Source organism: Rattus norvegicus, chromosome 6, assembly GCF_021556685.1.
Source record: "Rattus norvegicus strain SHRSP/BbbUtx chromosome 6, alternate assembly SHRSP_T2T, whole genome shotgun sequence".
Taxonomy (NCBI): domain Eukaryota; kingdom Metazoa; phylum Chordata; class Mammalia; order Rodentia; family Muridae; genus Rattus; species Rattus norvegicus.
In genome coordinates, this window is record NC_141539.1 from 75,406,124 (window position 1) to 75,419,119 (window position 12,996).

Here is a 12,996-nt window from a genome sequence, read left to right on the forward strand (position 1 = left end):
GTACTATAAAACACTAACTTTTGAGACAGGCTAAGATCCTCCTGCCTGACCCTCTGCAGTACCATCTTACTGGCATATATCACACTACACCCAGCCTTAAGAATGAAGTTCTTGGTGTTGGGGATTTAGTTTAGTGGTAGAGCGCTTGCCTAGCAAGTGCAAGGCCCTGGGTTCGGTCCCCAGCTCCGGGGGGGGGGGGGGGGAGGGGGTAGAGACGTTCTTAAAAGACATACTACAATCTAATTTCAGCAGACATACTACAATCTGAATTTCAAATATGCTAGCTCATTTTGTAAAGCTTTGCTGCACTTTTTTTCAGATAAAGTCACACATATCCTAGGCCAGCCTTGAACTGAGGATCCTGCTGACAATACAGGTACAAGAGCCACACTGCCTGTGCCTGCTTCATTTTATAACTTTTAATGAGTCAGTTGTTGGTTTGCAGATTTTAAAAGCTTGAAATGAGGAAAGTAAATACAATCATGAGAGATGCAATGATTAAACATCAAGGGAAAAGAACCTCTAATATTAAAATGCCATTAAAATTTAAAACATTGAGCCAAATTATTTTTCACAAATCACAAATGGAAAAACAAAATAAGACATTTCAGAATTTTACTTTTTCTATATTTACCATCATTAAAAATATATACTATTTTTAAAGCCCATCATAGTTTTAGTACACTGTAAAAACACAAATGTTTATGGACTGCAATAACGAGTATATTACTATTAAATGATTATTCAATGACTTCCAAAGGCTGCCAGAAATAGAACTAGCTTTAGGGAAATTTGTTAAAAACAGGGGTAAGGGAGACTATCCCTTTAGTTTTTTCATTTTTCAGTTCAGAAAACAGGAACTATTTAGTGTCTATCTGGCATAAGTAGTACACTTGAGAGAGAGATTGAGAGAGAGAGATTGAGAGAGAGAGATAGAGAGAGAGAGAGAGAGAGAGAGAGAGAGAGAGAGAGAGAGAGAGAGAGAGTAGAGGCCAGGGCAGCCTGTTTTCCTCCAGTGTTTTCCAGGGTGGGGGTGGAGGGGTGTTCTCTCACTGAACCAGAAGCTCGCCATGTAGGGGTAGGCTGGCTTGCCAGTGAGCACTTAGGACCCTTCTGTCTTTGCCTCTACACCGGGGTCATATGCAAGAATAGTCACACCCTGCTTTTTGCATGGGTGCTAGAGATTTAAACTCACTCACTAAACTATCGCCCCAGGAACAACAATTACTTTTAAAAATTTTAAGTCCTAATTTTGTTTTGCTTTTTATATCAGCAACAACGGAGTCATCTGAAATTTCTCAATGTATAATTTTTAAAGCAGGAATCCATATAGAATTTGCATGTAAGTTCTATAATGTCAAATTCAATTCCATTTACACTTTCCTTTAAGAGAGGACTACTATCTTGAAACATTTTCTTTCGAATAGCTAACTTTTAACTTTATAAGGATAACTTTTACTCGTAGATGATACAGTTTATTCTCTGCTAAACATGTCTGGAAACAGGTAGAGCTAAGATAGATAACACTACTTACTATTAAGTAAAAGTCGGATTTTAAAGTAATAGGATTTCTAAGCAGATTATTGAAATTGTATCTCTGAAATTTGGGGGATGAGGATGACACTGGATGCCATGTTTTAATAGCTTAAAAGCTACCCCCTGGTGGTGCAAGGTACTTTGAAAAGTGTCTTGGTGTTTCTGCTGTACCTTACTAGGGCATCACTGAGAACTACAACCTAGAGAGCAGCGTAAGAATGAGGGCTCACCAGGAAGCACCTACACTCCTAGTTCAACTCTGCAGGGTTCTGCACTTCATGACTCAACACGCAATGACGTGGCCCACAGCAACATACAGGTACACAATTTAATATTTATTATATGCATTTTATATACATTATTTTTCAACAGCTGTGTGTTTGCTCTGTGGTACAATCTTAAAAATTTGCTGATTCATAGTCTGTAAAACAAAAACCTTACAAAACTCATCAAAACTCGCAAACTGATCAGAAAAGGCTTTTGGAAGACTAGAAAAAATACTTTATTGTCTTAATCATGCATTACACAAAGAAAATCTTCAGTTACACCATAAAAGTAAGCACATCTAAAAAAATAAAACAGGGAAGACTAGTCCAAATCCAGCAGACTTCTGTATCCTGATTCAAGTTTTTTAAATATCTTATTTGTAATGGTAATAAAATATCCTCCAATTTTTTTTTTTAACTAGATCATTTTGTTTTGGAATCATGGTAAATCAAGATAGTATCTTGGGGAGAAACACCTTGGTTTGTAACTTAACTATAAAATATTCCATTTTTAGTCTATTTTAGACTGTTCAACACGAACAAAATAGATTCCAAAATAGATATACAGGTTCCTTTAGAGCATTAATAAAAGGATATAAAGACCAACAAAAAGTAAAATAAATAATAGGCCATTAGCAAGATGGATAATCCTTGATAAATAAACTTGTAAATACAGTAAGATGTACAAAATATCACATAGTGATAGGATGTCAGGATTAGTTTTTAAAGAGTTCATCTGGAGTACTAAACTCCACACCTTTGTTTTAATTCACTAATAGTCCTTGGTTTATGAAGACATGTAGACGAAGGAGATTATCATCTTTATGAAGGACTTAGCTGAGCTGTATTAGGCAAAAGGAGGAAAGAAAGTGGTTATAGGTGGCAGGTTAGTGAGATCTCTGTGTTTTAGGGTTGTATAATGCAGAAAAACATCAATATGATCTGGAGCACTGTTGTGACAGGCTAAATATATAAAAAGACTTATAAAAACTAGAATTTTATCCAAACATTTTGTGCAACTAATGCTAAAATATTTTAAGTTAAATTTTCTTTTCTCTCTTTTTTCTTTTTCTTTTTTCTTTTTTTTAAAGCAAAATAAGTTTAAAAGGGAATCTGTGGCATTCAACTGATAAATGTAAGATCACTAAGAGATGAAAAAAGCTACTCTTGGAGCTTGCTTCCCCACAAGAGCACCACATTCCTAACCCTAAGGCAGCACACAGAGTCCAACAAAAAGTCCTTTTCCCCTAAGATCAGACTCCACATTGGCTTAAACACTTAAAAAAAACAAACAAACAAACAAACAACAAAAAAACAACAAAAAACAAAAACCGCTCAGTTCATATCCAGTACAGGGCACAGATACTGGAGTCCTTTTTCTTTCTGTCCCACAAAATACAGTTAATTACAGTTAAACTAATAAGCCTGACATTAGGATGTGATTCCCAATTTCTGCCTGCCTCCAACAGCTTTCACCAGGCAGATCACATGTAGTGTCCTATCAGTAGCTTTCGTGATGGCAGTGATGCAGACCCCCTTTCTGACCAAGTAAATCTTTTCTTCCCACAACACGAGTCTATGTTGGTTCACACAAATACTTTGGCAAGAGCATCAGCCCCTGCACTGGCGATATATGCCTTTGACGGATGGAAAGCAACATCATAAATTGACTCATCCAATTTCTTCCTATGGGCTGTTATTTCTTGTACACATGTCTTACTGTCCAAATTCCATAATCTAATAGAGCAGTCATGGCCTGTAAAAGACAAACAAAGCTTGTTACTGAGAAACAATTCCTTTATAAAGTTTGTAGGTTGTACTGAAGTTCAAACTTACTTCCAGACATCAAATAGATTCCATTGGGATCTACTGCTAAACTTGTAACAGCATCCAAGTGAGCTACCATAGAATGGATCATTTTACCTATAAAGCATAACAGAAGATTAATGTTGAGCAGCAGAAGCTAAAATACATTATCGACATAAAACAATCACAACAGTATTTTTTTTTATAGTTTTAGAAAGTATTTACAACAGACAAGTTAGGATGTAATTATTTGGGACACAGACTTCACAGAGAGCAACCACTACCGCTACCTAGATCCTTGCTGAGAAAGACACCTGTTCCAAGTAATAATCTCTGCCCAATCCCTGTCAGCAATGCTCTCTTTCTAGAGATTGGCCAATTCTGAATATGTAGCGTTTGTGTCTGGCTTCTTTTACTTAACATGTTTTTCGAGATGCATCTACCATATTAATAATCTGAAAAAATGCTTCCCGATAGTTACTTTTGAGAGATTTTGCTCCTTCCTAAATGAAGCATTCTTCTAAGGGGGTGCGGGGAGGAAGGCTCCCTGGAGTCAGTGGATAAACAGAAGGGTACATGTCTGAGCAGAGTAGAAACTTCAAAGATTCTGGAAATCCTGACCCACCTTTTTTCTTTTTTCTCATTACATTTTAATTGATGAAAATACATTGTACGTGTGCCTATGTATATGCCAGGAAGTCACCGAGGTGTCGGCTCCCTGAAGCTAGAGTTTCAGGATATTGAGAGCTGCCTGATGTGGGTGCTGAGACTTGTTTCTGTAAGAACAGTGTGTGCTCCTAGCCACTAAGCCATTCCTCCAGCCCTAAGTTTTCTAGAAGCAGTAAACAACTGCTTGGGAAAGAGCCTCTTTTTAGAGATTTCTCCCATCTGCAAACCTGCCTACAAGTTCTGCAGAGAACTCTACCCTCAACCACACTGGGGTGGGTCTTTCTCTACTGCAGCTCCTTTTTTTTTGTTTGTTTGTTTGTTTTTTGTTTGTTTTTTGTTTGTTTTGCTCTATTCTATAAGTAGCTCTCACCCACTCATACTCCGGTTAGGAAACCCCAGTAAGACCTTTCCAGTTCACTAATTAGGACTTACCTCTCACCCGTCCATATTTCTGTTAGGAACCCCAGTGAGACTTTTTTGGTTCATCAAGTAGGACTTAGACACACAATCAGTATTCAGTCTGTCCTGCGTTCCTTTCCTGGATTGAATGTTGTGTATTGCTTTACCATAAAAGTCCATTACACAGTAAAGATTCACTTATTTTATATGTGTGTGTCTGCAAGTTTAAATTTAAGGGCACTCTCAACAGGATAAAATGGCAGCCTACAGACTGCAAAGAGATCTCTCCACTAACCCTACATCTGACAGATAATATCCAGACTATATCTTTATATATCTTCTCCAACAAACCAAACAACCCAATTAAAAATGGGGTACAGAGCTAAACAGAATTTCCAACAGAGGAATCTGGAATGGTCGAGAAGCACTTAAAGGAAATGCAAAGAAAAATGACCCTAAGATCTTATCTTACACCCATCAGAATGGCGAAGATAACAAACCCAAGCACAGCACACGCTGGAGAAGATGTGGAACAAGGGGACACTCCTGTATTGGTGGGAATACAGAGTTGGACAACACAACCACTCTTGCAATCAACCTGGCGGTTTCTCAGGTAATTTTGGAAACAGTTCTACCAGAAGACTCAGCATTCCTGAGCATATACTTAAAAGAAGCTCCACCATGCCAGGATACATGTTCCACTGTGCTCACAGCAGCTTTGTTTCTAACAGTCAGAAACTGCAAAAACCCAGATAGATGTCCCTCAACCAAGGAACTAATGCAGACAATGTGGTTCATGTACACAATGTAATACTATTCAACTATTAAAGACAAGGACATAATGATTTTTGCAGGCAAATGGGTGGAGCTAGGAAGTTATCATTGTAAGGTAGCCCAGACCCAAAAGGACATGCATGGTATGTACTCACTTAGAAGTGGATTTTAGCCATAAAGTACAGGATACCCACTCCACAGACCCAGAGAAGCTAAACAAGAAGGAAGGTCCAAGTAAGCATGCTTGAATCTCATTTAGAATTGGGAATAGTCATAGGAGGCAGACGAAGGGAGGGATCTCAGTGGGAGAAGTAGTAGATAGGAGAATGGGGTGTATGTATATGTGTTTCAGGATCGTGCACAGGGCAGACAGGAATGAGAGCCAGAAGAATACATGGACATCTGCAGCTGATAAGGTAGGGAGGCTCCCAGGAGTCTGTGACTCCTATAGTGGGATATAGAGCCTGAAGAGGATACCTCCTGTAAACAGGCAGGACTCCTAGTGGAGGGATAAGGACACAAACCCACCCAAAAAACTTTCAATTTAAAATTTGTCCTCTCTATTGTAGCTGCTTGTATTCTAAAGCTAATTACCCCACACCAAAAAAACCTGTTTGCAGCGGAGCGTCCCATGTATACGACTGGTGGACCCTGCCCCAAGTTGGTTCTGCTTGGTAAATAAAGTTGCCAGCGGGCAATGGCTAGGCGATGACGGGGCAGGACTTTAAGGATTCCTAGGCAAGGAGGATGAAGGAGAGTTCTACCACTCCTGAGAGATGCAGGACAGAGAACATAGCCATGGATGTAGGTGGCAAGGATTTGTAGCACATCCGGGTCTGGAGTAGCCAAGATGGAGGCTCTAGAAAGTAACAACTTGGAAATATCAGAGGGTGGATTAGCCATGTGGAGGTTAGAAAGTGGTCCAGTCATTGAGCTGTTTAAGGTATATAAAAATATAAAGGCTGTGTAAATGTGTCTTTCATTTGGGAACCCAGGAACATTGGGGTGGGCATCGAGGAGCGCTGCCTTCGCTGCAAGGATGGAATTGAGTAGTGTTAATTGGGTACAGCTACAGTCTATAAGAAATACAGAGACAGGGAACAGAACAGAGACTGAGGGAATGGTCAACCAATAATCGGCCCAACTTGAAACCCATCCCATGGGCAAGCACTAATCCATGACAGTATTAATGATACTCTGTTTTGCTTGCAGATAGGAGCCTAGCATAACTGTCCTCTGAGAGGCTCCATCCAGAAGCCGACAGATGCTAAGACCCACAGTCAAACATCAGACAGAGCTCAGGGACTCTTACAGAAAAGTTGGGGGAAGGATTGAGGACCCCAAAGGGGATAGGAACAGCACAGGAAGTCCAAGAGAATCAATTAACCTGAAGCTCTTGGGAGCTCTCAAGAGACGGAACCACCAACCAAAGAGCACACACAGGCTGGTCCTAGGCCCTGCACAAACGTAGCAGATGTGCAGCTCGGTCTTCATGTGGGTCCCCAACAGCTAGAGAGTGGGGGCTGTCCCTAAAGCCTACCTGTGAAATCTGTTTTCCCAACTGGGCTGCCTTGTCTGCCTCAGTGGGAGAGGATGCGCCTAGCCCCACAGAGACTTGATGTGCCAGGGAGAGTGGATACCCAAGGGGGGCCTCCACCCACTCTCCACAGGAGAAGGGGAGGGGGAGAGGGACTGTGCGGAGTGGGGGCAGCTATTAGGATGTAAAGTGAATAAATTGGAAAAATTAATTTTATGTGTATGTTTGGACTACACATATGTATGTACACCAAGTAGGTAACTGATGATTGCAGATGTCAGAAGAGGGAACCCCTGGAACTATACTTACAGATGGTTGTGAGCTTTGTGGGTGTTGGGAATCAAACAGGGATCCTTTCTAAGAGGATCAAGGACTCAACCTCTGTGGCAACACACCAAGTTGAAATTTAACACAAGCTGTGAATATAAAGATGTGCAGTACAAAGTCTTGGGGGGGGGGGGGAAGAGTATCCTCCACTGGCAGCATATAATTTGATGAAAGAGAAGCAGCACTATAAATTGATTCATTCTGGGGTCATCAAGACCCAGACTGCCTCCAAGAATAACCACTTGAGTTTGAGCTCAGGAAGGAAAATGAACTTTTGCCAACATGCACAAATATAAATATATAAATATAATTTAAAATTGGGAGGTATATAACACTGCATGCCTTAAATCCCAGCACTTGGGAGACAAAGGCAGAGGATCTCTGTGAGCTTCAAGGCTGGCCTGGTCAGCAGAATTGAGTTCTGAGACACCCAAAGCTATATCCAGAGAAACCCTGTCTTGAAAAGCAACACGAAAAAACAAAAAAATTAAGTGAATTTTCTGTTATTCGGGTATCAGTAACTTATAAAATTAATCTCTTAATTTTAGTGATGAAATAAACAGAAGTCAACAGAGGCATCTTGCTTTCTCGTCGAGTAGTAACTGCTTTGTATTGCTAACAACCTCTATAGTTGAGGGAGCCATTTTGCATATTTAACTGTGTTCTAGTTTTATATTCAGGTCAAGGGCTGTGGTCCAGGGTTAAGTAAAGTAGACCTCCTATTTCCCAGTATAAAGTAGCACACTGGACTAGCACGCTAGCAGATGATCACAACTTAAATGTGCAAGATTTCCTGTTTTTCATGAGGAATTATCTAAACAACATGGATGCTGATTAAATGGAAACTGATTTTTACTAGGTATAAGAGATCTGCCTGCCACTACCTCTCAAGTTCTGGGATTAAAGGCATGTGTCACCATTTAATAACTTTTAAATAGATAATTTTAACTAAGCCTTTGAAGGATTTTGTTTTTTTAATTTTTTTTTTTTGTTCTTTTTTTCCGGAGCTGGGGACCGAACCCAGGGCCTTGCGCTTCCTAGGCAAGCGCTCTACCGCTGAGCTAAATCCCCAGCCCCTGTTTTTTTAATTTTTATTAGATATATTTCTTTACTTTCATTTCAAAGGTTATTCCCCTTCTGGGTTTTCTGTCCATAAGCCCCCATTCCCTCTCCTACCCTTCCCCCATACGGACATTCCCTGTATACATCCCCCTTATTGCCCTCCCCAATATTCCCCTGCATTGGGGTCCAACCTTGGCAGGACCAAGGGCTTCCCCTTCCCCTGGTGACCAACAAGGCTATTCTCTGTTACATATGCAGTTGGAGCCCTGGGTCAGTCCATGTATAGTCTTTCAGTAGTGGTTTAGTCGCTAGAAGCTCTGGTTGGTTGGCATTGTTGTTCTTATGGGGTTGCAAGCTCCTTCAACTCTTTCAATCCTTCCTCTAATTCCCCCCAAGGGGGTCCTGTTCTCAGTTCAGTCGTTTGCTGCTGGCATTGACCTCTGTATTGGACATGCTCTGGATGTGTCTCTCAGGACAGATCTATATCCAGTCCCTTTCAGCATGCATTTTCTCGCTTCATCACTCTTATCTAGTTTTGGTGGCTGTATAAATATGGGCCACACGTGGGTCAGGTTCTGAATGACCATTCCTTTAGTTGCTGCTCTAAACTTTGCCTTCATATCCCCTCCTATGGATATTTTTCCCCCTTTTAAGAAGGACTGAGAGCATCGCATTTTGGTCACCCTTCTTCTTGAAATTCCTGTGGTCTATGGCTTGCATAGTGGGTAATTCGAGCTTTTTGGCTAATATCCACTTATCAGTGAGTGCATACTGATATCAAGTTGTGTTTTTCTATGACTAGGTTACCTCACTCAGGATGATATTTTCTAGTTCATTCCATTTGACTATGAATTTCATAAAGTCATTGTTTTTGATAGCTGAGTAGTATTCCATTGTGTAAATGTACCACAATTTTTAAATCCATTCCTTTGTTGAAAGGCATCTGGGTTCTTTTCAGCTTCTGGCTATTATAAATAAGGCTGCTATGAACATAGTGGAGCAAGTGTCTTTGTTATATGTGGGGGCATCTTTTGGGTATATGCCCAAAAGAGGTATAACTGGATCCTCAGGCAGTTCAATGTCCAATTTTCTGAGGAACCTCCAGACTGATTTCCAGAGTGGCTGTACCAGTCTGCAATCCCACCAACAATGGAGGAGTGTTCCTCTTTCTCCACATCCTCGCCAGCATCTGCTGTCACCTGAGTTTTTTATCTTAGCCATTCTCACTGGTGTGAGGTGAAATTTCAGGGTTGTTTTGATTTGCATTTCCCTTATGACTAAAGATGTTGAACATTTCTTTAGGTGTTTCTCAGCCATTTGATATTCCTCAGCTGAGAATGTTTTGTTTAGCTTTGTACCCCATTTTTAACAGGGTTATTTGGCTCTCTGGAGTTTAACTTCTTAAGTTCTTTGTATATTTTGGATATTAGCCTCTATCAGATGTAGGATTTGTAAAGATCTTTTCCCAATCTGTTGGTGGCTGTTTTGTCCTAATGACAGTGTCTTTTGCTTTACAAAAGCTTTGCAGTTTTATGAGGTCCCATTTGTTGATTCTTGATCTTAGAGCTGATTCTTGATCTTAGAGCATGAGCCATTGGTGTTTTGTTCAGGAAAATTTCCCCAGTGCCCATGTGATCAAGACTCCTTCCCACTCTTTCTTCTATTAGTTTGAGTGCATCTGGTTTGATGTGGAGGTCCTTGATCCATTTGAACTTAAGCTTTGTACAGGGTGATAAGAATGGATCAATCTGCATTCTTCTACATGCTGACCCCGAGTTGAACCAGCACCATTTGTTAAAAAAGCTATCTTTCTTCCATTGGGTGGTTTTAGCTCCTTTGTCAAAGAACAAGTGACTATAGGTGTGTGGGTTCATTTCTGGGTCTTCAATTCTGTTCCATTGATCTATATGCCTGTCTCTGTACCAATACAATAAAGCTTTTATGACTATAGTTCTGTAATACTGTTTGAAGCCAAGGATGTTGATTCCCCCAGAAGTTCTTTTATTGTTGAGTATAGTTTTCGCTAATCTAGGTTTTTTGTTATTCCAAATGAATTTGCAAATTGCTTTATATCTCTATAAAGAATTGAATAGGAATTTTTTGGGGGGATTGCATTGAATCTGTAGATCACTTTTGGCAAAATGGCTATCTTTACTACATTAATCCTGCCAATCCATGAGCACAGATCTTTCCATCTTCTGAGATCTTCATCAATTTCCTTCTTCAGAAACTTGAAGTTCTTGTCATACAGATCTTTCACTTGCTTGGTTAAAGTCACACCAAGATATTTTATATTATTTGGGACTATTGTGAAGGGTGTCATTTCCTTAATTTCTTTCTCAGCCTGTCTATCCTTTGAGTAGAGGAAGACTACTGATTTGTTTGAGTTAATTTTATACCTTGACACTTTGCTGAAGTTGTTATCAGGTTAAGTAGTTCTCTGGTGCAACTTTTGGGGTCACTTAAGTACACTATCATATCATCTGCAAATAGTGATATTTTGATTTCTTCTCTTCCAGTTTGTATCCCTTTGACCTCCTTTCGCTGTCTGATTTCTCTGGCTAGGATTTTGAGTACTATACTGAATAAGTAGGGAGAGAGCGGGAAGTCCTGACTAGTCTCTGATTTTAGTGGGATTGCTACAAGTTTCTCTCCATCTAGTTTGATGTTAGCTACTGGTTTGCTGTATATGGCTTTTACTATGTTTAGGTATGGGCCTTGAATTCCTGATCTTTCCAGGACTTTTATCATGAAGGGGTGTTGAATTTTGTCAAATGCTTTCTCAGCAGCTAATGAAATGACCATGTGGCTCTTATCTTTGAGTTTGTTTATAGAGTGGATTACATTGATGGATTTTCAATTATTAAACCATCCCTGTATCCCTGGAATGAAGCCTACTTGATCATGACAGATAGCAGGAGATTTCAACACCCCACTCTCATCAATGGACAGATCATGGAAACAGAAATTAAACAGAGATGTACAGAAACTAACAGAAGTTATGAACCAAATGGATTTAACAGATATTTATAGACCATTCCATTCTAAAACAAAAGGATATACCTTCTTCCCAGCACCTCATGGAACCTTCTCCAAAATTGACCATATAATTGGTTATAAAACAAGCCTCAACAGATACAGGAAGATAGAAATAATTCCATACATCCTATCATATCACCAGGCACTAAGACTGGTCTTCAATAACAATAATGACAGAAAACCCACATGTACATGGAAGCTGAACAATGCTCTTCTCAATGACAACCTGGTCAAGGAAGAAATAAAGAAAGTAATTAAAGACTTCTTGGAATTAAATGAAAATGAAGATACAACATTCCCAAACTTATGGGACACAATGAAAGCAGTACTAAGAGGAAAACTAATAGCTCTGAGTGCCTGCAAAAAGAAACAGGAGAGAGCGTATGTCAGCAGCTTGACAGCACACCTAAAAGCTCTAGAACAAAAAGTAATAAATAAACCCAAGAGGAGTAGAAGGCAGGAAATAATCAAACTCAGAGCTGAAATCAACCAAGTAGAAATGAAAAGGACTATACAAAGAATCAACAAAACCAGAAGCTGGTTCTTTGAGAAAATCAACAAGATAAACCCTTAGCCAGACTAGTCAGAGGTCACAGAGAGTGTGTCCAAATTACCAAAATCAGAAATGAAAAGGGAGACATAACAACAGAATCAAAGGAAATTAAAAAAACATCAGATCCTACTACAAAAGCGTATATTCAACAAACTGGAAAATCTGCAGGAAATGGACAATTTTCTAGACAGATACCAGGTACCAAAGTTAAACCAGGAACACATAAACCATCTAAACCACCCCATAACTCATAAAGAAATAGAAGCAGTCATTAAAAGTCTCCCAACCAAAAAGAGCCCAGGTCCAGACGGGTTTAGTGCAGAATTCTATCAAACCTTCATAGATGACCTCATACCAATATTATCCAAACTATTCCACAAAATTGAAACAGATGGATCACTACCGAATACCTTTTATGAAGCCACAATTACTCTTATACCTAAACCACACAAAGACCCAACAAAGAAAGAGAACTTCAGACCAATTTCCCTTATGAATATTGATGCAAAAATACTCAATAAAATCTCACAAACTGAATCCAAGAACACATCAAAGCCTTTAAGTTTTATACAATGTACTTTGCTTAATCAAATTCACCCCCTCATTCCTTTCAGGCCCTTCCCCAATTTCATGTCCTCCTCTATTTTTGAGATTATAAAATAATCAAACAATTTCTCCCTCCCCACCCCCAAACCCTCTATGATGATCTGAAATGAGAATGGCCCCTACAGGGTCATATATTGAATGCTTGGTCATTAGGGAGTGGCATTATTTGAGAGCAATTAGGATATGTGACTTTGTTGAAGGAAGTGTGTCACTGGGGGGTGGGCTTTGGAGTTTCAAAAGCCCAAGCCAATCCCAGTGTCTTCTCTCTCTCTCTCTCTCTCTCTGTGTGTGTGTGTGTGTGTGTGTGTGTGTGTGTGTGTGTGTGTATCTGTCTGTCTCTCGTCTTTTTTCCCCTATTAACTAGCTGATTTACTCACTTTGCATCCTGATCGCAGTCCCCTCCTTTCTCCTTTCCTCCCAGA

The 12,996-nt window shown here is 39.7% G+C and overlaps 1 protein-coding gene across 4 annotated transcripts in view; it reads right to left on the bottom strand.

Annotated features, from left to right (window-relative positions):
* Positions 1 to 1,850: 1,850 nt before the first annotated feature.
* Positions 1,851 to 12,996, bottom strand: part of Strn3 (striatin 3) — an 84,373-nt gene continuing 73,227 nt past the window's right edge. For all 4 annotated transcript variants that reach the window (NM_001029897.3, XM_087551973.1, XM_087551971.1 and 1 more), the window contains 2 exon segments: positions 1,851 to 3,558; positions 3,639 to 3,725. In NM_001029897.3, coding sequence (NP_001025068.1) covers positions 3,389 to 3,558; positions 3,639 to 3,725 — 257 coding nt within the window. In that variant the 3' untranslated portion in view covers positions 1,851 to 3,388.